The sequence below is a fragment of the Pithys albifrons genome, chromosome 3 (genome assembly GCF_047495875.1).
Source record: "Pithys albifrons albifrons isolate INPA30051 chromosome 3, PitAlb_v1, whole genome shotgun sequence".
Classification (NCBI taxonomy): domain Eukaryota; kingdom Metazoa; phylum Chordata; class Aves; order Passeriformes; family Thamnophilidae; genus Pithys; species Pithys albifrons.
Window position 1 is genome coordinate 24,865,327 of NC_092460.1, and position 21,869 is coordinate 24,887,195.

Consider the following 21,869-nt stretch of genomic DNA (forward strand, 5'->3'; position numbering starts at 1 on the left):
AAGTTAAACGTATATGTATGTCAATCAGGGCAGCATTGGTCCCTTAGATTTTGGAAATCCTAGTTAAAAAAAAAACCAACAAACCAATTCACCTTTTGCTGTCATTCACAAATATGACTGAGGAAAGAAAGGTGAACCAAGCTAACATTAAATCTGTTACTTTCTCACTTAGGTGGAAGCTGTACATCTCATTGCTGACGGGAAAGCCCCTCGTATACCTCAGCCAAAAGAAGGAGCAACATATGAGGGTATCCAGAAAAAGGAAAATGCAGAGGTAGAGTTAAATAACACTGGAGTTTGTGCATAGCATTAGAGAAGTTATTAACTCTGATTGCAATAGCAGCAATATGAAGTTAACATGAATTTTAACTGAGTTGTTTCTGCACCTCCTTTTCCTGGGATAACTCAAAGGATGCATGTAATGGAGCCCTAGTTTTAGTTCCTATTACCTTTCAGCAGTTACATGTATTTAGAAACTTGGTGTCCTGTTTGGGATCATACAGGCAGCCAGAAGGCATCTGCACTTTCAGTGGATTCTCAATATATTACCATACTTGTAAATTCAACATTAAATCAAGATAGCTGTCTTTGTTTACCAACAGGCCATATGAAAGTCTCTATCAGAAACAGACTTGATGTTAGGAAAAGCAAGTGCTGGCACCTTTCCTGCTAGCACCAGGAAAACCCAACACAGGTCATGTAAACAAACAACAGATAAAAAAAAATATTTAAATACCTATATAGGAATTATTTTATCTTAGCACCACCTGCATGAGCTGATATTCTATGTGGTTGGAAAGGTCACCATAAAATGATAGTGAATGCTGCCCAAAATACCTGCTCTTCCTTTTCTGAACCAGTACAAAATTTAAAAAAAAAAGAAAGAAAAAAATAGAAATTATTCCAACAGTTTTGATCTCTTGTCCATGCTTAATGAAATCCTTTTGACCTGAAGTATTGTAGGTGATGCTTTTTAATCACACTAAAATTCCTGGCTTACCTTATAAACAAATAACTTTTCATAAGGATATTTTTCTTAATCTATAAAATATAGCATAACATAATATTTAAGGGGCTTTCTTGGAGAGAAGTAGCCTAATCTCCCTGGTGTAAAATTATTTGTATTGTCTTGAAACTTGAGTCTCAATATTCTTTCTGTTTAACCTAAGAAGGATGCTGAATACCGGAGTTTTGTTATTTAATAGCTATTCTGATATTTTAATTCATTTTGGCAGATTTAGTCACAATTCTGCAAAGATAAAGCAATACAATTTCTCTGGTGTTTCATATTAAATGTACGTGGCATTCTTAAAACATTATTTCCTTTTTCCTCAAAGGTTTGCAGGAATTGCAAGTTGTAGTCGCGATTCCATTTATGGAACAATTTATAAAGGAGCAATACATGATTAGAGAATATTTTAATAGAAGTTTGTAGATTTATTAGAGAACTTATTTTCCAAGAAATATAGATTATTTTGAGCAGAAGGTGATACCCCCGACATACTCTTATTTTTATTCATAGTATGCTTATTACATTTGTTAATCATAGGATTCATTAAGAATGAATACTTAGTAGTAAGAGTTATATTTTCATTTTATTAGTGTGAGAAGTGTTAGGAGCATTTGGTAGGTCTTTGATCTCCAGTCATCTGGAGATCACTGATCCTCCCTCCTTCATTACACCAGACCCTTTCTGCGTTCTTAAACACATGAATGGTTGAAAGAGAAGGAAGGAGAATTTGTAACTCTTATATAGGAAAACATTACTAACTTGATTTATACCTAAACAGAGAAGAATTAGCTGACATGTCTTGATTTCTTAGATCTCCTGGGACCAACCTGCAGCAGCTTTACACAATTGGATTAGAGGGCATGATAAAGTGCCTGGAGCATGGACAACAATAAATGGCCAGGTATGCTCTGAACACCAGAAGGGTATTGTTCTTTTCTGCACCCTCTTTTTTACCCTTTTTTATTGTAAAAATTAAAGGTGTCTGCATACAAGTGAATACATATGAGAGTTACATTGGAGTAGCCCTAATTTTATGACCGTATGTTTTGTATATATCTAGAACAGAACGTTCTAAACAAAATGTACAGAACACAGTAGATAAGAGTTTTTTAATCATATATTCATTTAATTTGAAGAAAGATAAGAATAATATCTGAAAAAATAGGGCATGGCAAAAAGGTAAGAGAAGAACCAGACAGTGCCAGTCATTTTGGGAAGCAGACATGCATTACAGTATAATGCTGTACAGTGGACAACATCACAGTATTGATAATAAAATGAAACACTGTGAACTACGGAAATAACAGAGGGTTTTATTTTTAAGGAGATTTAGGCCGAGGTCATTTGCAGAAATAAATCTTATCTCATTTTATCCAAAAGCAACTAATTCCTTCCAGTGTATTAAGGATACTATATATTTTATATATTTGATTGTACTTACATATTTTAAAACTCACATTATCATTCCTGGATGTGATGTCCAGATTTTGTTATTTAACTATTAGTCATCTGCTGGTAGGCTGCTCCAAAATCCCAGTTCTGCTCTAATGTCCAGGAACTGTTGCTGATTTGAGAGGCCAGAAGGAACAGAAGTAGCCAAGAGAAAGGCAGTGTTCACCACTGCCAACCTGGGAGCAGAGCTGGACCCCACCAGTCACAGTCAGGCTGCTGCTGGTCTCACTCTGGGTGTGCACTGACAAAAGCTGCTTCCCTTCCTGCCCTGGTTCCAGCATGCACGTTGTTAGAGCTCAGCAGCTTTGCAGGTTTAGGCAGCTTGTGAATTTTCACGTCCTGGGTTGTAAAGATCTAGAAATAATTTTGTAACATGTTTTCCATCTACAGGTACATATACTTTATTTGTATTATATTAAATTTTCAAAACAGTGTCATGTAATTGTTAAAATTTTAGAGCATGTTTAGAATCTGCACATTTTTGATTATACCTGTTTTTAGGTGGTTACTTTTTACGGGTCATCATTATTTGATGCTTCAGTGCCTGCTGGACAAGAGCTGGCAATAAAAGGTGCTTCAAGACCAGGACTTGTAACCAAGAATGGTCTAGTCGTTTTTGGAAATGATGGGAAGATGGTAAGTGCTCAGTCTGGCAAACATAAGCATGGATAGAATAACTTTATCAAGAAGTACAAATAGTGTGGAATTGTCAGGCTACACAAATCCAGCTGCTAATGGCAGACAGCTAATTTGCTTGGAGGTTATCAATCCCCTACCATCCTATAGAGAAGAAATTAATGTTTTGCTTCTCAGTCAATCCATATGCATTTCCAATACAGAGTAAAATGTCCTAATACTAGGAGAGAATCTGAAAAACAGGTAGGAGTGGCCTGTGCTAAATTGCCTGCATCATATCAACTTTTCTTCAAGTTATTTATTTTACCATTTCAATAGAAGTATTAATACCTAAAAGCTCTTCACATAAGGATGTACTATCTCCTAGACAATTTAAAATCATATCCTCTTATTTTCCAGGTACTAGTGAGAAATCTGCAGTTTGAAGATGGAAAAATGATCCCTGCATCCAAATACTTCTCAGCTGATGAAACAACTGCCCTGGAACTTACAGAGGAGGAGAAAAAGATGGCAGAAGATATTAGGGTAATTCAACAAACTGCTTTAGTAGGATATTGCTTCACAATAAAGCATTGCATACTTATTATTGGCAAGGCATTTCTTTTATCTAGTCATGCAAATTGCTTTTTGATAAAATGTACTTAGTATGCGGTCCCGTGGTGTAATGGTAAGCACTCCGGACTCTGATCACAAGGTCGTGAGTTCGAGTCTCAGTGGAGACCGTACCGGGCAGTTCAATGCCTCCCTGCCATCCCATCCCGGATGCTCAGCAGGGTCAGCCCCGGTTAGTACCGAGTGCTGTAGACAGTCCTGAGGACTTCACTGTCACCGTCCAAGCTCACTCGGCCATGGCAGATGGACCTTGGGACTTAAACGGTGGGGCCAGTTCTGCGCACGCTGAGCCTCACCTAAAAAATCCACTGCACAGGCTGGAAGGGCACACCCCCACCTGGGGAAAGCCCTTCCCAAATCTTCGTTCGTGAAGTTTGGCCATACATACATACTTAGTATGGGGATGAATGTTGAGCTATTGACATTAATTTAGGTGAAACAGGAATTTCACAAAAGCACTCGTATGTCACTTTACAAAGTTTTCTTTCAGATAAAAGTGATAAAAAGACAGTGATTGGGGCATCAGTTATGATAAATATCTATGAATGATGAAGGTGGTAGCAAGGAAAAGCAAATGAACCTTTGCCTCATAGCAGTGAGGTTTTCAACACTGAGACACTTGGACAATTCTGGAATCCTGTTTCACTGTGCTGTTAATCACTAGGATGTGTTCAAAATGGTCCTGTTGAACAAGCCCCAGGGTGTCTTAGAACAGCAATCTGAAAGCAAAAGCAGTTTTCTCATTGTACCTGTGCGTGCTGTCACTTCTACCACAACCACGCATATGGGGGCATCTGGCAGAGGGATGGGACAGCTGGAGCAGAAAACTTTCATAGCCAGAGAGGCACTTTTCTGCCCTCTCCTGAAGTCCATCCCTCTGTAGTAAATGTCAGGGGCTTAGCTGAAAGCCGCATTTGTCATTGAAGTTCTGTGCCAGAGCAGATGAGTCAGTCATAGATATGTTCTCTTTTGTTAACTCTGCTACAGGTTTATTAACTTTTGGCACAGATAAGGCAGCTTGATGCACTAATATTTTAAACTGCTGCTTCCAGATTACCTTGAACCTGCTTGCCAGCAACCTAAGGGCTGCCTGGAGCTACTGACTGACCGAGAAAATAGCAAAAAGAAATATAAAGTCATCAGTTCATGACACTACCTGCTAATTCTGAAACCTAATTATAATAAATTGAAATATACATTGACAGTCATTTATTCATTTTGCCATGTCATGCATGCAGCTTAAGCTACTTACCTGCTCCGTCCAGGGGCCTGAAATGCCATCAATCCAGCCACAAAGTGCTCCAGGCTGTCCTTGCCTCTACGGACAACGTATTCCATAATGAAATGGGAAGTTGTTATTTTAAGGATAAAAAAATCTTTTAAAAATGGGCCTGGAAATTGTAGTTTCTTGCCTGATAAGGTAAAATTATCATGGGCAAAATAATATTTTTTGATCAGCTAGGCTGAGAAAATTATTTTCTGACGTCAGGTCTCTAGACTGTTCTAGACCCTCGTAAAATAACTTTGTGTTTTAGAAACCTTAGAAATAATACATGTTGTAGGACCAGATACCATAGAAAATAGAGTTTGATAAATACTTCTTGTAATTAGAAGATTATTCATTATTGTCTCTGTTAATTTTATATATTGTTAGGCTATTTGGAAGGGAATTTTAAGCAATGTTGCTGTAATTGAGGATTCCACAGACTTCTTCAAATCTGGAGCATCGTCTATGCATGTTGTCAGGTAAAAAATACTCAAAATAACAAAATTTTGAAGACAAAGTTGATGAAAATAAAGTTGTTACTGTACTTTTAAGTCAGGGTTGACAAAGTTGTGTTAAAAAATAATCCCACTCTGTTTTACAGTACTCTTAACTATTCCCCCTCCTACCTTTGAAAATGTAGTACAGTTCTTCTCCCAAAGTTAGGACATATTGATGTAATCCTGCTCTTTCTACTGAAGGAAGATTTCTGTAGACTTCAGGAACATCAGACACAGAGGGGAGCATGGGGATGCTCAAACTTGTCTGCTTGCACTGACAAGTATCTCAAGACCAGGGACTGACTGGAGACCCGAGCAAAGAGCTCCCCAGATGGATAAAGGAGCCTTTCAAAGAAAGAATTGGTCCCATGCTTACAAGTGCACTGAGTTCTTCATAGTTTGGGTTACCTAATTTACCTTCTGTTTGCAGCTCAGATATTCCAGGCCATAATATAAAACTAGCATTTCAGGGTTTTTTAAACAAACTGGTTACTATGCTTATTACTTACCAGTCTCAATGTCTTCCATATATTGGTTAGAGTAATCCCAAATACTGTTTTTCAAAAGTGTATCAGTATCTCCTATCTGTCATTTCTTTCCTAAAGTTTACCTAGGAGCCTTGCAGAACTGACGTTTTCTTTTCCATAGCACCCCAATTAAACTAACATGTTTCAGTACAATGCACAACTTCTTGCCCCTGTTGTCAGAGAAACATACATACATATTCATGTGCATAAAAACTGGTGCTCAGTTTGGTCCCTTTCAATCTTCTAATGATTCTATTATCTGAAGAATTCTTTAATTTGTAATTTAACTTATTCTTTCTTCAAAATCTTTAGAATGCTAGAGGAGATCAAACAGAAATATAGTGGACTTCAACTACAGAATGAAGATGTGTATATGGCCACTAAGTTTGCAGATTTTATTCAAATGGCTGTCAGAAAATTCAGAGGAGAAGACAAAGAGGAAGAGTTAGTAATTGATTATGTAAGACCTTTTATTTTGCATTTATTGCTTAGTCCTTCTTGGGCTGTAGGGAAGGGTAGACAATGGATTTTATTAGACTGTTTATTGCAGTAGGAAAGCAAATAAATATTTGGTTATACAAAATTTTATATATTTGTATTTTGGAATGGAAGTATATTGTAATGTCACTTACAGCGTTGCAGAAACCAGGAGACAAGAACAAGCAGTAGAGTAGATCACACCTGGGCACATATTCCTACCTCCCCTGCACTGTACTGCCAGTGTGCTTCAGCCAGAATTGTTCCTGACCCTCTGCTTTCCAGGGGTACAGTGCCAGATTTTTCTCCTAAGAATCTGAAAAATTTGTGTGAGAGGAGGATTCTGTGGGTTTTTAAGTCATTAAGCAAGTCAGATTTTCTTGAATCAGAGAATTATAAATTTGACTGTAATCCACTAAGACTGGTCTTAACCAGGACCTGGTAATAGTTTAAACATAGAGATCCAGTGATAAAAGAAATACAGAAATCTGCTTAACTGTGGTCATTAGCATTGAGGGAGAACGTGGTTTCTGTTATATTTTACTTCAAACAGCCATATATAAATGCCAAAATGCATCTGGATATTGGCTGCAGATATCAAAATCTTGTTAAACTGCATTAAAATATTAAATATTAAAAATTTAAATTAATTTGTTTATTTCTTTCAGGTTTCAAAAAATATTAACAACATGACTGTGAATATGCCATACCAGTGTTTCATAAATGGGCAGTTTATAAATGCTGATGATGGAAAAACATATGACACTGTAAATCCAGCAGATGGATCAGTAAGTGATTTCTAAATTTCATTTTTTTGCCTATTAAAAAAATCTAAAACATTACCTGAGTATTGCTAATTTTAAAACCATATGATATGTATTAAAAAATCTCTAGAAATAATTTCAAGTTTCAATTTACTTCACAGTCAAAGCAAAAATATCCTACTTCCACTTCAATTACTACATCAATTTCCATACCCAGCTATATGTTTCACCTTGCTTTTATTCCAGTTTAGCTTTGCAAACAGAAATTGCTGTAGTTTAGTTGCTAAGGAAGTGTTTCTTTGAGGAGAGTGTATATATATCCTCAAAGATATATATATGTAAGTAATATATAAAAGATGTATATATATCAGTAATAATTTTCATTTTGTTTTTACTTTTTTTACAAATCTGATGTTGATAAGTGTGACATTAAAATGTCCCTTTAAATTCCCAGTAGGAAAAAAATTACTTTTCAATAGGAAAATACGGACAGTTGCGCTTCAGTCCTGAATTAATGAATCTTGGCTGAGCAGCTCAAAACTATGATTTATAAATAAGAGATTCTGATGTCCATGTAATTGTCATTTATTTCTAGAGTAAATAAACTTTGCTGAAATCAATGACACAAATCTCTCTATCATCAGAAATCAGACTCTGATACTCTTCCTGAAACTCACTAGAGAATGGAATAAAAGCCATAACAATTCTGTATTAGAATTTACAGTTTGTGTTATTTATGGAACACAGTCATCATAAAATACTGTATGTTTATGGTGCTTTATGGTAACAGAAGCTCCATTCCTTAGAAGTGTAACATGTGGGAGTTGGTTTAGGATGTTTAGATATTAGATTGTAATACCACATGTAAAGATTTTCAGCTTTTGTAGTATCACATTGGTTTTACATATAGAAAGAGAGGGTGAAGTCCAGTGGCACCTTGCTTTGAAAAAGATCTACGAATATGAGTACTGCAGTGTCCTCCAAATTCTGCCACCTCAGTTGTGTCTGAACTTTTTGCAGCCTGACTCACCCATGACAACTGCCATTGGTGAGGATATGAAGTGTCTGCTTATATCCAGTCAAGAAGTTTAGGAGGAAGGAATAACACTCTTCATCCCAGTGTTTCATTTTGAGCTAACACAATGCTTCCTCTGGACAGATAATAGCCAGTGTATCTTCTGCCTCACTGGCTGATGTTGACAAGGCAGTGGCAGCAGCAAAGGAGGCATTTGAAAACGGTGAATGGAGAAGAATGAATGCAAGGGAAAGGGGGCAACTCATGTACAGGTATGTAAAGAACAGCTTGTGATTGTTTAATTTTCTCAAATCTTACTGGCTTGTTTCTCTGAAGAATTGTTGTACATATTTTCTGAATATGAGGGATGTTCATAATCCCATTGTCAGAGGATCCAAAGTAGCCACCTTCTCATCCCCTGTTTACTTCAGTGTACCAGCCTCAGGTCTTAGCTGGCCAGCCTTCCTTGTGACAGAAAAGAATGTTGTGTTGTCTCACTACCACCTTTCTGTCATTATTATTTATGAATGGAAACAAAGAATTTGAGGAAAATATATTTTAAATGCACGATGGTTTCATTTAATCTGTATGGGTTTTGTTGAAAGGATTGCAAATTCCCTTGTGAAGTCCAAATCCTTCTGTAGCAATGAGGCTAAGTTTTAAAGGCAGAGTCTGTTTGGGTTAGGTAGGCAGACACTTGGCCTTGCTAAGCTTGCCTGCAACTACACTTCATACAGTAAACATACAGCTACATTGCCACTGATTATAAAATAGACTGTAATTGGTGCTAGATTTTTGGAGGATTATATTCCAGCATACTTGTCACATGGCTGAAGACCCACTCTAGGAGGTATGTTATGGTCTACAGTGGAAGAATTGTCCTGTTCAGAAATTCTCTAAGCTAAATCCAACGTTTATCTGAGACACTTCTATCTCTCTTTTGTATCTGTTTCACTGTGTCTAGATAATGCCTGGTTCTCATTTTAGCTGTGTTATTATTGGTTCAGGAGATAAGCAGAGGGTTTGGTAAATGAATGGTATTTAAATGGTGGGTTTTGATGGAAAGGTGGTCATGCTGGCCATATATTGTGGGAGTGATACTGGAGGCAGATAATAAAAGCCCAATTATGCTCCATATGCAGCATGAAGCCTCTGGTGTCTGACAGCAAGCAGAGGGGAGAACACTGTCTTGCAAACTTCAGCTGACTGGAAGCTTCAGAGCTTTCCTACAAAGAAAACCTCTTTTGTGGAGCTATATGAAGAGCTTCCATTGCTTTTTTTAGTTCTAGAACATGCAAATGAATGAGAAGACATGAGTAAAGAAGCAGATTGCCACTCCTGAATGCCCCAGACTTGCATTTAGCTAATGCGATGGTGGAAAATCAATTGTCAGCACAGAGGACAAGTACTAGGCAAGTTCTGTTCCTGTTCAGGAGATGGAAAGCTACTAGTTACTGTACTTGACATACCTGTTGGCTTTATGGAAGTTAGGCACCTGAATAGACCTAAAACTTCCTGCCCCAGGGAGCTCATGAAGGAGTAGATCCTGTGTATTGAGCAACTTTCTTTTGCAGGGTGTAATTTGCAGATTCATCAACATCACTGTTGGATGTCCTGGTACTGAGGAGACTGAATGTTTATCTGTAGGGAAAAGAAGGAATTTTTTTCACCTTCAGAAAAATACCATCTCCAGTAGCGTGCGCATACACACTGCTATGCCAGGCCTTTATTGTGGTGTGCTCGAGGCTTGCCCTGGACATCAGAACACACAGCAGAAGGATCAGTGACACAGTTGGTAGCTGCAAGATGGCAGCAGGCCGTGAGTTCAGATGGCAAGGTGGAATAGCAGGCTGGGAGTTTGGCTGGGTGCAGGGGTGGGTCAGTGCTCTCTGCATAACATCTGGGAGGATTTGGAAACTGAAGATCAATCTGATCAGAGGTTTGGAATATGCAACTAGAAGATGACCCTTTCCTCATACGGGTTTAGCCTACTAAGACAGGAAGGAGTAGGAAATCCATTCCATGTTTGTCTTCTGGCAGCAAAGGAAGAGAAGCACAGGGAAACGTGATGCTGCACTTGAGATACATGGATGTGTGTTCTGCTTTGTGTATGCAGCAGATCAGTTGCTATCACATTAATAGAGCTGTAAGACTTTTTACTTAGTCGAATGTTTTGGATGTAAATTCCCCTGCCCTCTTTTACTATGTACTTATGAACCAAGTAGATGCAATAAAAAAATAAAAAAGTATCAAAAAATGCCACATGTTTTACAAGACATTGCAGGCAGCTTAGCAAAAGAGGATGAAAGCAAACCCAGAAATTCTGCTTGTCTTATAAAGGGTGTGCCCAGGCTGTGGAAAAAGGCCTGCAGGACCGTTTTAGAGTTGTGTAGTCATCCCAACAGAAAATGGGCAAGTCAGAACAGTATTAAATATACCTGGTCACTTAAATTTTTCACAAGTGTGCACATATTGAAAGCATGCACAAAGTTGTGTTTAATTCATATTAGGAATGTAGACTGCTTGAGAGCCCAAGTTAACTCTACCCTGAAGAGAAACTTTTAAGGTCTTAGAACTACTAGTCTGTGTTTTATACTTGAAAGATTTGCAAACATAACTATGTTGGGTATATGGAAAATGCAGCTCCCCTACACCACATAAGTTATCCCTGGATTAAACTCTTCACTTAGAGGACTCTTCACTTAGAGGATAGCTACACCAGAGTACTTATGTTGCAAACCATTCCCAATACAAATGAAGGCTCTCTCTGGACCACTTTAATTCAAGTAAGGGTCCTTTTTCTCTGGCCTCTGTTCAAACTAGAGATTTTGAGTGCTCAGCCAAAGAGAAGGTTTGTACCATTAAAGCTCCTGGCTCTGCTACTTCATCTTAAGAAATCATTCATAGAAGATACTAAGCACACTTTAAATGGAACCTTCTCCTTTGTTCCTGATGTGCCATATCTATTCTTTAACACAATGCTGTCAATGCCCTGATCTGTAGCTGGATCTCCAAGTTACAGTTAAACCAGGTATTAAAGAGCATTTTTCAAATCTCTGCAAATGCTTTACCTGGGCAGAATTTGCATAACAGAAAAATAGGTTTCACACCCAGTTTTGAATACTCTTTACAGGATCTCAAATGCAATTTTTTAAGCTCTTAAAATCACATGGGAGCACTGATTATATGTCTGAGTACCCAATCACAGAAGGGAAGTTCAGAAAAACTTCGATGCATGTGAAAGAATTTGAATGTGAAGGACAGAATGTGAAAATTCATTGATGCAAACAGACTTGAACTTAGACTTGAACTAAAATAACAGTAGTGCCTTATAAGTATAGGTATCAGTCTGTGCAGGTGCATTTTTGAGACAATCTGATAGTTATTATCAACTTACTAATGTTTATCACAGTCCTACTTACACCTCATAAATCCAACAGTTGAAGAACTTGAAGCACAAGGAGACCACTGAGAGATTTGCAAATGTACCAAGGCATGTAAAATTAAGTTTGTATTACAGCTTAAGAGCATTGCCTTGGGGCATGTGGGTGCCTTTGAAGCTTCTAACCTTTAAGTGTTTTAGTCCAAGTTCAGACAATACAAAACAGCATTCTGAAGCTGGGTTTCTCAAATCTTAAGCAAGAATCCTAACTACTCTTCCTTGGTACTTCTGATTACTTTACATTCCTTGTTATTGTGTATTTGCTTTCTAACTTACTGGTCTTATTTTCTATTAGTGGCTCCTTGCAGTAATAGAGAAAAAGTAGAGCTTTTCTAATTATGATTTTATTTACAAAATCATAATTGAACAATCAGGCAAGTTTACACTGTTCATGTCTTGATCCAGTGTCTGCTACAGCTGATGTGAAGACATTCGCACACTAAAGGACAACTGTTCAATCCCTTACTTAGGTTAAGAAGTAGTTGCTCCACTACTCCACCTCCAAGTTCAGTGGGAATGCTATTTTAATTATGTGTCTTTGCCATACCAAGTATAATTTTATGTTGTCACTGGTTAGACACCATTTCTTTTTGATGTGGATTTTTAACACTTTTATTAGACTTGCAGACCTGATGGAAGAACATCAAGAAGAGTTAGCAACAATAGAGTCTATTGACTCAGGAGCTGTCTACACTTTAGCTTTGAAGACTCATATTGGAATGTCTGTGCAAACATTCAGATACTTCGCTGGATGGTGTGACAAAATTCAGGCAAGTGAATATGCAAAGGAGATAATCAATGGCAGTACTTCTCTACACTTCTTTTTTGTTGTTTTTATGAAACAGTGCCAAAAAGCAGTAAAAGAAAAAGTAATCAAGGAATCAAAAACTAAAGCAAAATCAGAATTTTACCTAGAATGGGTCTCCCTGTCAATATAAAAGGGTAGTCTGCCTCCCACTGGAGAATATGGATTTAGAATGTGACTCCAAATATCTAAGAAATCAGCTGAGGTGTCACAGTAGATATGCAAGCTCAGTCAGCTCTTGATTACTCATGGGACAGAATGTTATTGTGCTTATCATGCAGGTAAGAGCAGAGACTCATGTTCTATGCTACAGTCTGACCCAGGCTTCCTGGCACAGCATGTGGCACAGGTTCAAGAGCATTTCCCCAATTATCTTTAAGATCCACAATTGAGAATGTCATTCATCTCATTTTTGTCCACCCAATACTCACTTTATGTTCATCCATACTATTGTTATCTATCTCTTATTTTATCCAGATGACAGTCAGGAGCTGATTGTAATATACACAGTAGGAAATAATATAGTAGAAGCATCCCTGCCCCTTTCCCTGGTGCAAAAATGCTTGTGGCTTTGAAGCCTGCTCTGTATCTTTCCAGAACATTAGTACATGGCAAAAATACTTGAGTAAAAATTATTGAGCAGTACGCAGATTTGTCCCTCCTCTGCCTTTTAGGGTGCTACAATTCCAATTAACCAAGCCCGGCCAAACCATAATCTAACATTCACAAAGAAAGAGCCAATAGGGTAAGTATCACTTTTTCTTGGTAGTGACCCCCATCAAAGAAAAGCCATTGAAAAGCTGCCATCAACTATGTAATCTTTCCCCGTTTTTTCCCTGCCTTAAGTGTCTGTGCAATAATTATCCCTTGGAACTACCCACTGATGATGCTTGCATGGAAGAGCGCTGCATGCTTGGCTGCAGGCAACACACTTGTACTCAAGCCAGCTCAGGTAAAAGCAAAAGGGAATACAGAGGTGCCCCTGTTCAGGAAAAATAATTCAGACAATGTAGCAGATTTCACCCATAGATTGATCCACCATATGAACCCATAGGTTGACTGTATCATATGTTTTAAAGTGCATGTATAACACGACAAATTGCCATGATGATACAAGGTACTGATTGTCTCCAACTGTGCTCTGGTGCTACTCTCATTTGCAAGAATGAATTATTTTCCACAAGAAGCCATCACTTTTGATTTGTCAGTACTGTAAGAAGAGGAATATTGTATAAAAACTAAGATGTATTGAATGTAAAAGATATTGTCATGCATTTAATTAAAATAGGAGACCTAATCTAAATGTTTCTACTTAGGTCACACCTCTGACTTCCTTGAAGTTTGCAGAACTCTCAGCCAAAGCTGGATTTCCTAAGGGTGTTATAAATATTCTGCCTGGTTCAGGTAAAACTTCAACTAGTCATTTTTCTGGGAAGAGAAGGTCATGCTAAAACTGGTGAACTAGGACTTTACCTATTACATAAGTGCATGTATCTCCACAGGCAATAGACTTGCACCTACGTCACACAGTGATTTCACATATTTTCAGAAGAGAATCTGAAAAATTTGTATGTCACCTGGCTCTAGTTATTGGTAAGAGGTATCAGCCTACGCCCTTTGCAAATTCACACAAATAGCATGAACAATCTGAAAAAGAATGTGTTACAGAGAAACATGTTTCACTTGCCTGTAGAACTTAATTTTCTTCTAATCTTATGATTGCTTGGAAGTATTTAAATGTGACTGTGAGACTTCGAACAAATTGATAAGATGCATATTAACCACTATAGGTAAGTCACAGTCCCACTGTGTTACTTGAAGTCACCGTTTTCCTCTTTGCCCCAAGGAAGAAAACGGTGACAAAGCAACTGTATGGGTCAGGCTTGCTTAAAAATTAGATAATTCCACATACAGTGGAATATTGGGAAATTCTTTAGTCCAAACTGATGGGGGAATTTGGAGGCACTAATGTTATCTGAGTTAACTAATATGAAATATTTCACAGTCGTATGAAAAAAACTGTAAATATAAATAAGGATGTCTTATTGTACTTGACTGACATATTGTTAGCTCCTTCTGTGTTACAGTGCTGCTGCTGGAGTAGTAAAAATTGCCTATATACTGTCCAGTGATACTGTTTTCCTCACCCTGATAGGTGGCCTGGTGGGACAGCACCTCTCTGAACATCCAGATGTTCGCAAAGTTGGATTCACTGGTTCAACACCAATTGGTAAACAGATCATGAAGAGGTACTTTCAGCAAAAGATTCATAAATTAACACTTCTTAATCTAGTTCTGAAGTATCTTATTAGCTATATTATGCATGCAGTAGCAATGAAAAAGCGTAACTGCATATGATTGTTTACCACTATGTAGAATTCTACTAAGTCACTACTGGAAAAATAGAGGTTTTATACATTTTCACTAGTTATGATTCAAAGTAAATATGAAATAAGGTATTAAAAACTGGGTTTATGTGATTATTTTTATTTTTTACAGTGCAGCTGCTAATCTGAAGAAAGTTTCTCTTGAACTTGGTGGTAAATCACCACTGATCATATTCAGTGACTGTGAACTTGACAGAGCTGTGAAAATGGTAATGTTACTTCAAAGTAAAATATATTTAAAGCCGTTGTGATACGTCCTCACAGTATTGCAATATTCTCTTTGACTTGCCAAAAAAACATAACCAGGGAGGCCTTGCATGAAAAACCATGCTATCTGTTAGAAAACAGACTCAGATTCTTTTTCTACAGGATGTTTCTTTATGCCAGCACAATTAAACTGTTCATGCTGCACCAAAAAGGCAGGGATCAGAACTAGAAGAAATATATATTAGAAAATACAACAAAACAAAGAATTGAGCTCCCTGTTGCCATATAGTTCTAAATTCACCAACAGTAATAATAATTCACCCTCCCAACCAGCCATAATGCTTCAAGTTCATAAATAAGGTATGCAAATGATAAATTGAGTGCATTTAAGGGGATTATTTCCTGCTTAGGTAATCTGATTCATCAAAATGACAGCAGATGCAGTTTGCTCATGAAGAAGTTCTTTCACACTGTACTTACCAAAGTGCTGTTTCTGTGGATTCTCTAAACCAGCATAAGCAGGTATTTCTACTAGGAAGAAACTAATATACACTTTCACAATTTTGGGAGTGTCTTTTGGCAGGACAAGAGTGTGCGTGACTCCACAGTGAACTATACACGGAAAATAATAAAAGCTGGAACTTTGCAGTCAGTGCAGTGAATGCACATTCGCAGCTGTACAAGGGAGTGGGTGATGCAGAGCCTGACCTATTCCCTGCACTGTACTGCTGGCTTTAATGGTTGTGAAGCAATGCTTTTTCTGCCACACACTCAACACTAACACACGTGTCTGGTTTATACCTACCAATGCCAGGACCCTAGGTCTTTGCAACTGCCAGAAAACTACTTTTTAGGAATTTTATTTGTCCTGCTTTTACTTACCCCATCTCCCTAACCCCCTGGAAAATCAACGGCAAGTATCAGTTCTTTGTAAATAAAAAGGAACAAACTGCATAGGGTCTGAATCCACACTTCTGAAAGAGGAGTTTCTCTGCAGATTAGAGTTAGGTAATGTCCACCCAGTTCCATGTGACTTTTGACACAAGCAGTATTGCTCAGTGGATTAGCACAGTTTTGTATTTAGTGGTCATGCTGCCAGCATGATGTGATGCTGCAGCCAGTGTTTCTGGGGAAGGCTGGTGGAAATGGAAAGAGCAGTGCTCATGACTTCATCCTGAGCTATTTGGCTCCATGGAAGCATGTTTGGCAGTTGTAAGATCAGTCTGCTTGTGGCACTGATGATATTCCTTTGCACTGCACATTCCATTGTCACAGTTGCAAACACTGAGTGGAACCCAGGGGTACAGAATGAAAGGGAGACTGAATAAAAGGATGAATGTAAATATTAATGTTTTTTCCCAAACAGGGTATGGGAGCAGTATATTTCAACAAAGGAGAAAACTGCATTGCAGCTGGCAGGCTGTTTGTGGAAGAATCAATCCATGATGAGTTTGTTGGAAAAGTGGTAAGATATTCAAGGACTAAAGTTTAAGTAATGTTTTACTGTGGCAGAAAGATCCCCTAGTTTTATAGACACTTGTATTTCTTATTTTCAGTTGCTTAATTTCTTGTTATTGCTTATGATAAGCAATGCTGTTTCTCAGGAACTTCTTGCACGGTTAAGAGGAAGCATTGAAGGAGATATTTTCATCAGTAATGCACAGATAAGTGACATTTAAATAGTTATTGTACCTTCAGTGATAGTTCATATTTGACAAGGAAAGTAAGATTAAAAATAATTATTGAACTTAGGTCAATGTAGCTGAAGAAGCTGCTATGAAGTTTAAAAAAAAAGGCATATTGGAAGTATAACTAGAATAATACAAACGTCGCTATTAAAAATCCATCAGTCACTTAACTGTACCAGTGGAGAATTCATTTATTTTGCTCAAGAACAGGAAATCAGTGTTATAACTCATTTACTACTGATGAAAACTAACATTTTACATGCCTGTCTTAATAGCAGAAGAGAATATATACATAAGCACAGCATCAAAAACTTTCAGAAGTTACGAGAGATTATGAAACGAAAGACAAGGCCTCATTTTTAAAAGGAAGGAACATTACATCTTCTAAGAATCCAGTCCTTTCTTAGAGTCTGTCTTCATAATACAAAAAAAAATCAGCATCCTGAATCTCTGGTCACTTTAACAACTATTTGCAGTGTTATGTAATTTCATTTTAATTGGGTAACCCATAGGTTGAAGAAATAAAAAAGATGAAAATTGGTGACCCACTTGACAGATCTACAGATCACGGCCCACAGAATCACAAGGCACATTTAGAAAAGCTGCTGCGTTATTGTGAAACTGGAGTAAAAGAAGGAGCCACTCTAGTGTATGGAGGAAGACAAGTACATAGACCAGGTAAAATACTTTTCAGAGGTATTTGGAACTTTTACACTTGATGCAAGAGCCATCACGATTGTCTCAGCTGCAATATGTGAAGTTGCAGTATCATGAGAACAGTACCAGGTAAGCTCATGATACCACAGGACTTTCAAGTCTCACTCACATTATGAGAAACTGTGCAAATGAAGTGTAAATTGTGACACCAAATTAGAATCTAGTCTGTATGGGAAGGAGAAACATTTCCATCAAAGTTTCGAATCATGATTATTGCATCCTTAAATAGAAGTAAAGACCTGCAACTATAGGAAATCTGTGTAACAAAACTAAATGGGAAATCTTAGAGAAGGCATTTATATAAAATCTCTGAAGATGATTTGACCCACTTAAAGTGGAATATACTCACCAAGGCATAGGACCAGGACAGTCTTTGATTGGCAATAATGAGCTAAATCTTGGACAGATCTTTACACCCTTCAGAAATGAACAGGCATTATGAGGTGGTCCTTCACTTTAGGCAAAGTTGCTGCCCATGGCATGTTTTTTCCCTTTTTGGCATATACAGATCTTTATGGCTACAGTCTGTTCTTGGGTAACAAGAGAAACAGTGGCCTCTGCCACAAGCTGTAACCTTGTCTTCCTGCTGTCAGAGTGCAGGGTCATACCCTGATGAGTCACCTGGGCTGTGGCATTGCAGACCTGGCCTGGCAGCGAACAGCATGTGTTGTCACTGATCAATACAAACCATTTTCTTTTACCCAATTTTCTGCCATTTCTCTGGTGTTTATGCACAGGCATTTCCATTCATACTTCATTCATACCAATTTTCTCTTTCAAGTCTCAACTTATCTGTGACCTCAAAGTATGGGAAAGAGATGGCCTGGACAATAGGAAACCATTAAGAACTTTTACCATGCTCAGATGATGTTCTATCCTCTATTTAGGTTTCTTCATGGAACCCACTGTATTCACAGATGTTGAAGACCATATGTATATTGCCCAGGAAGAGTCCTTTGGTCCTGTGATGGTGATTTCTAAATTTAAAAATGGGTATGTTCTCCTCTGGTTACTGTTAGAAACTTTATTTTCCCATTTTCACCCTAAGTGAAGAAGTGATAGCATATGCAGTTGTTTTGTTAAATCTTGTTAGACCAATCTGAATACTTAGATGCTCCTCAAGCTAAATTCTGAGAAAATAACCCTTTTTAGTAGGGGGATCCTGTTCCATGTGGAAATAGAACTAGTGCTGTTGGCAGTGTGTGACAGGATAGAATGCATCCGTAAGTGCCATTTTTAAAAACACTTAATATTCAGTGAAATGTTTTACTGAAGTTGATGCGATAATTGGAACAGTTTGAACAAATCACACAATGTGTATTTTTCTCAGTAGAATTGCTTATTTTGTCCATCACCAAAGACTGCATAGTGTTGTGCATTGCGTAGCACTGGCACATTATTGTTGCAAATGAAAATTCCTCTGCATATTTTTAAACTACCAATTTTAACATCTTTCATTCCAGATCATAAGAATTATTTTACACATGGGGGAGATTGAAACCCTACATAGAAACTTCATATAAGTATTTCTACCAGTTTTCATTTTCACCAGTTTGATAATGCAGTTAAGAACCAGCCACATAGATAACCCTTCACATCCATTATGCATATGTAAATTATATACTTACATGATAAGGGTCTGCACTGAGTTTTTTAACGTTTTAAACTATATGACGATGAGATGTAAATAGAAAATATCACTTTGGAAATGGCCTGAAAAGTTTTGTCTTGATACAAGTTTGAATTTAGCATTTATTCTACATTAATTTACAAAGCTGGCCAGAATTTTAGCAAAGTGATTCATCATCTGCTGCCAAGCTCTGCTTTACAAGTATTTTTGTATTGCTTTAATCCCGGAGTTGTAGAGTAGCTGAGAAAAGTTGGTATGCATACAGCAACACTTCCTGTGGCATTTCTCATTAATGATTGAAATGTAAGACCAGGTTGAAGAATGGTGTGAATTCCTGTGGATCTGTCAAACTGACACACAGATTTGTCCTTAGTAAGTTGTCTTTGAAAAAGCTCCCAGGAGAAGAAGGGCTATGGAAAAAGGTGCTTCAGTGACACTGAAGGTGGCAGGTTGCTAACACTTGTTTATTTTACCTAGATGCAATTAGACAATTTCTTTCTCCCACAGGGATGTCGATGGAGTACTGCGACGGGCAAATGCCACAGAATATGGCTTAGCTTCAGGAGTTTTCACAAAAGACATAAGCAAAGCTCTCTACATCAGTGAAAAGCTAGAAGCTGGAACGGTTTTTATTAACACATATAACAAAACTGATGTGGCAGCACCATTTGGTGGATTCAAGCTCTCTGGCTTTGGGAAAGATTTAGGTAAGTTGTTCTCTCCATGTTACTTCTCTTGTGAGAGTCTTTGCCTGTGTACAGTGTAAAACATGAGCTATGTAGGCATTTCCTGCATCTCTTCCATTCCTCTAATCACAGTAATCTAGTTCCTCTCCCTTACCTAAATATTCCCACCTCAACACTTCCCATCCAGCCCTTCCTGCACATTTGCAAAATTATAGCTCGCAGAGTATTCCTCTCAAATTCCCCTCAGACCAGTCAAATTGCAGCTTGTCCAGAGCTGAGTAGAGGCCACAAAATGCTGTCAAGTAACAAAGATACTGGCCAATTTTCCCCTCAGAACACTCCTCATCTAAACTTTAAGAGCATGGGAAACTTTTTATGCCTTAAAATGTCACCAAAATTTGCCAACAATCACAGAGAAAGATGCATTAAAAAGTATTTCCTTTCCAAAACAAGTTTTTTAAAAAGTGAAGTCTACTCTGTCAAAGAAACTTCACAAATCTGGACAGCTCAAGTCTCATAACAAAGAAAAATGAAAAATCAAATTTCACTGACACAGCAGATTTTTGTCTTTGTAATCTCCAAAGACATTTCGTGAAACTGAAATGATTGATGGTATCAGGGGGAAAAAAAGATTACTGATTTTTACACAGCTTCTCTACAGCTGTCAGCTTTAATAAAGGCACTGAAAAGTTCATAAATTCATCTATGAGTCCCCAGTGGCCATCTAGAGTCTGCTGCTGATTCAGTCCCACCTGTGGGGCTGATCGTTAAATTCCAGCTTTTTTCTTTCCACATCTGTTGGGTTTGGCCTCTTCTTGTCAGACCAGTTCTGTCAGTGGGAAGATAATTAGTTCCCATTGCTCCTTAAGGACTCAAATGCTGGCTACAGAATTTCAATTTTTTTTTCTGAATAATAGTCTGACAACATTCTCTCAGTTGCTATTCTAACAGGTGAAATATTTTGCTTGTACAGGTGAAGAAGCTCTTCATGAATATCTCAGAACCAAGGCTATCACTGTGGAATATTAAAGTAACAGCTTCATACAGGAAGTAAACTTTCAGCAGAGTCTTAATGTTAATGACCACACAAAGCACTCAATACCGCCTAGGATGTGCTGTCTGCAGTGCTACAACTAAACAAACAAAACACTGATTCCATAGATAAGTTTCTATAAATCAAGTCCAAACTTTAGTCTTATTGACAAAAAGACTTTTGGAAATTACCCTGAAGTTATTTAAATTATGCAGCAGCAACTGTTAGTAGCACAATTCATCCCTCTCCCCCTGAAAAAACCCCAAGAACATGGTTTAGTTTACTTTTTTAATAGAACTGAAGAATTTCTCACATGTCTACTTTGTATTTCTGTGACGTAATATATACATGATCATTTCAAATCCTTAGTCATTGGCTTCTAAAGCTGAACTAAAATATATTGATTATGCCACTTCTGCTATAAACCAGTTCAAGTTTTACAGTAGCAATTAAACACTCTGCTCTGGTGACTTCAGCAGTACCAAACCTTTGTGCCCTAAGTAAATCAATGCAAGAAAGTGCACTTACTTTGATCTTTGTATAGTACATACAGAGTTCAACATTGGTGTTAAACTATGCATCTCAAGCTAAAGTTACTGAAAATATTTTCTACCTTTTTGTTGATACAGAATGTGTGATCTGCCTGCAATTTGAAAGGTGGTTACATTAACAGATTAAAATCACTTTTTGTGTCTGTGCACATGGACTGTTATCACTGTTTCATACTGCATGATTATTGTTTTGTATTTTGTACTTCTGGGGTTTTTTTTATCTATGGGAAAATCCCCTGTGAAGCGACCAAGGTAAGATGTTGGCTTTAAAACTTTTTTTCAGTTTGAAGGAAATTTTCTACTGATCGAGACCTTATCTAACAAACTAAGCCTACTATTTGGTCTGAGAATGCAGCACCACCCAAAGCTTTATCTGATCTGTGTGCTGCCATTAAAGGTAGCAGTCTGATTCTTTGATTCCCATCCTTCCCCTTCACTAAAATATAATAAGTTAATCCCAGTAA

General features: G+C 37.6%; 1 protein-coding gene across 1 annotated transcript in view; it reads left to right on the forward strand.

Moving 5' to 3' along the window:
- The window catches only part of ALDH1L2 (aldehyde dehydrogenase 1 family member L2), a 34,629-nt gene extending 13,075 nt beyond the window's left edge, over nucleotides 1-21,554 (forward strand). The window contains 19 exon segments of the mRNA XM_071551044.1: nucleotides 173-274; nucleotides 1,824-1,913; nucleotides 2,966-3,100; nucleotides 3,500-3,625; nucleotides 5,367-5,458; nucleotides 6,316-6,463; nucleotides 7,149-7,268; nucleotides 8,404-8,531; nucleotides 12,321-12,471; nucleotides 13,181-13,251; nucleotides 13,353-13,458; nucleotides 13,823-13,910; nucleotides 14,662-14,755; nucleotides 15,006-15,102; nucleotides 16,467-16,565; nucleotides 17,301-17,466; nucleotides 18,393-18,498; nucleotides 19,643-19,842; nucleotides 20,795-21,554. Of these exon segments, the coding sequence (XP_071407145.1) occupies nucleotides 173-274; nucleotides 1,824-1,913; nucleotides 2,966-3,100; nucleotides 3,500-3,625; nucleotides 5,367-5,458; nucleotides 6,316-6,463; nucleotides 7,149-7,268; nucleotides 8,404-8,531; nucleotides 12,321-12,471; nucleotides 13,181-13,251; nucleotides 13,353-13,458; nucleotides 13,823-13,910; nucleotides 14,662-14,755; nucleotides 15,006-15,102; nucleotides 16,467-16,565; nucleotides 17,301-17,466; nucleotides 18,393-18,498; nucleotides 19,643-19,842; nucleotides 20,795-20,850 (2,175 nt within the window). The 3' untranslated portion in view covers nucleotides 20,851-21,554.
- The last annotated feature ends 315 nt before the right edge of the window (nucleotides 21,555-21,869 follow it).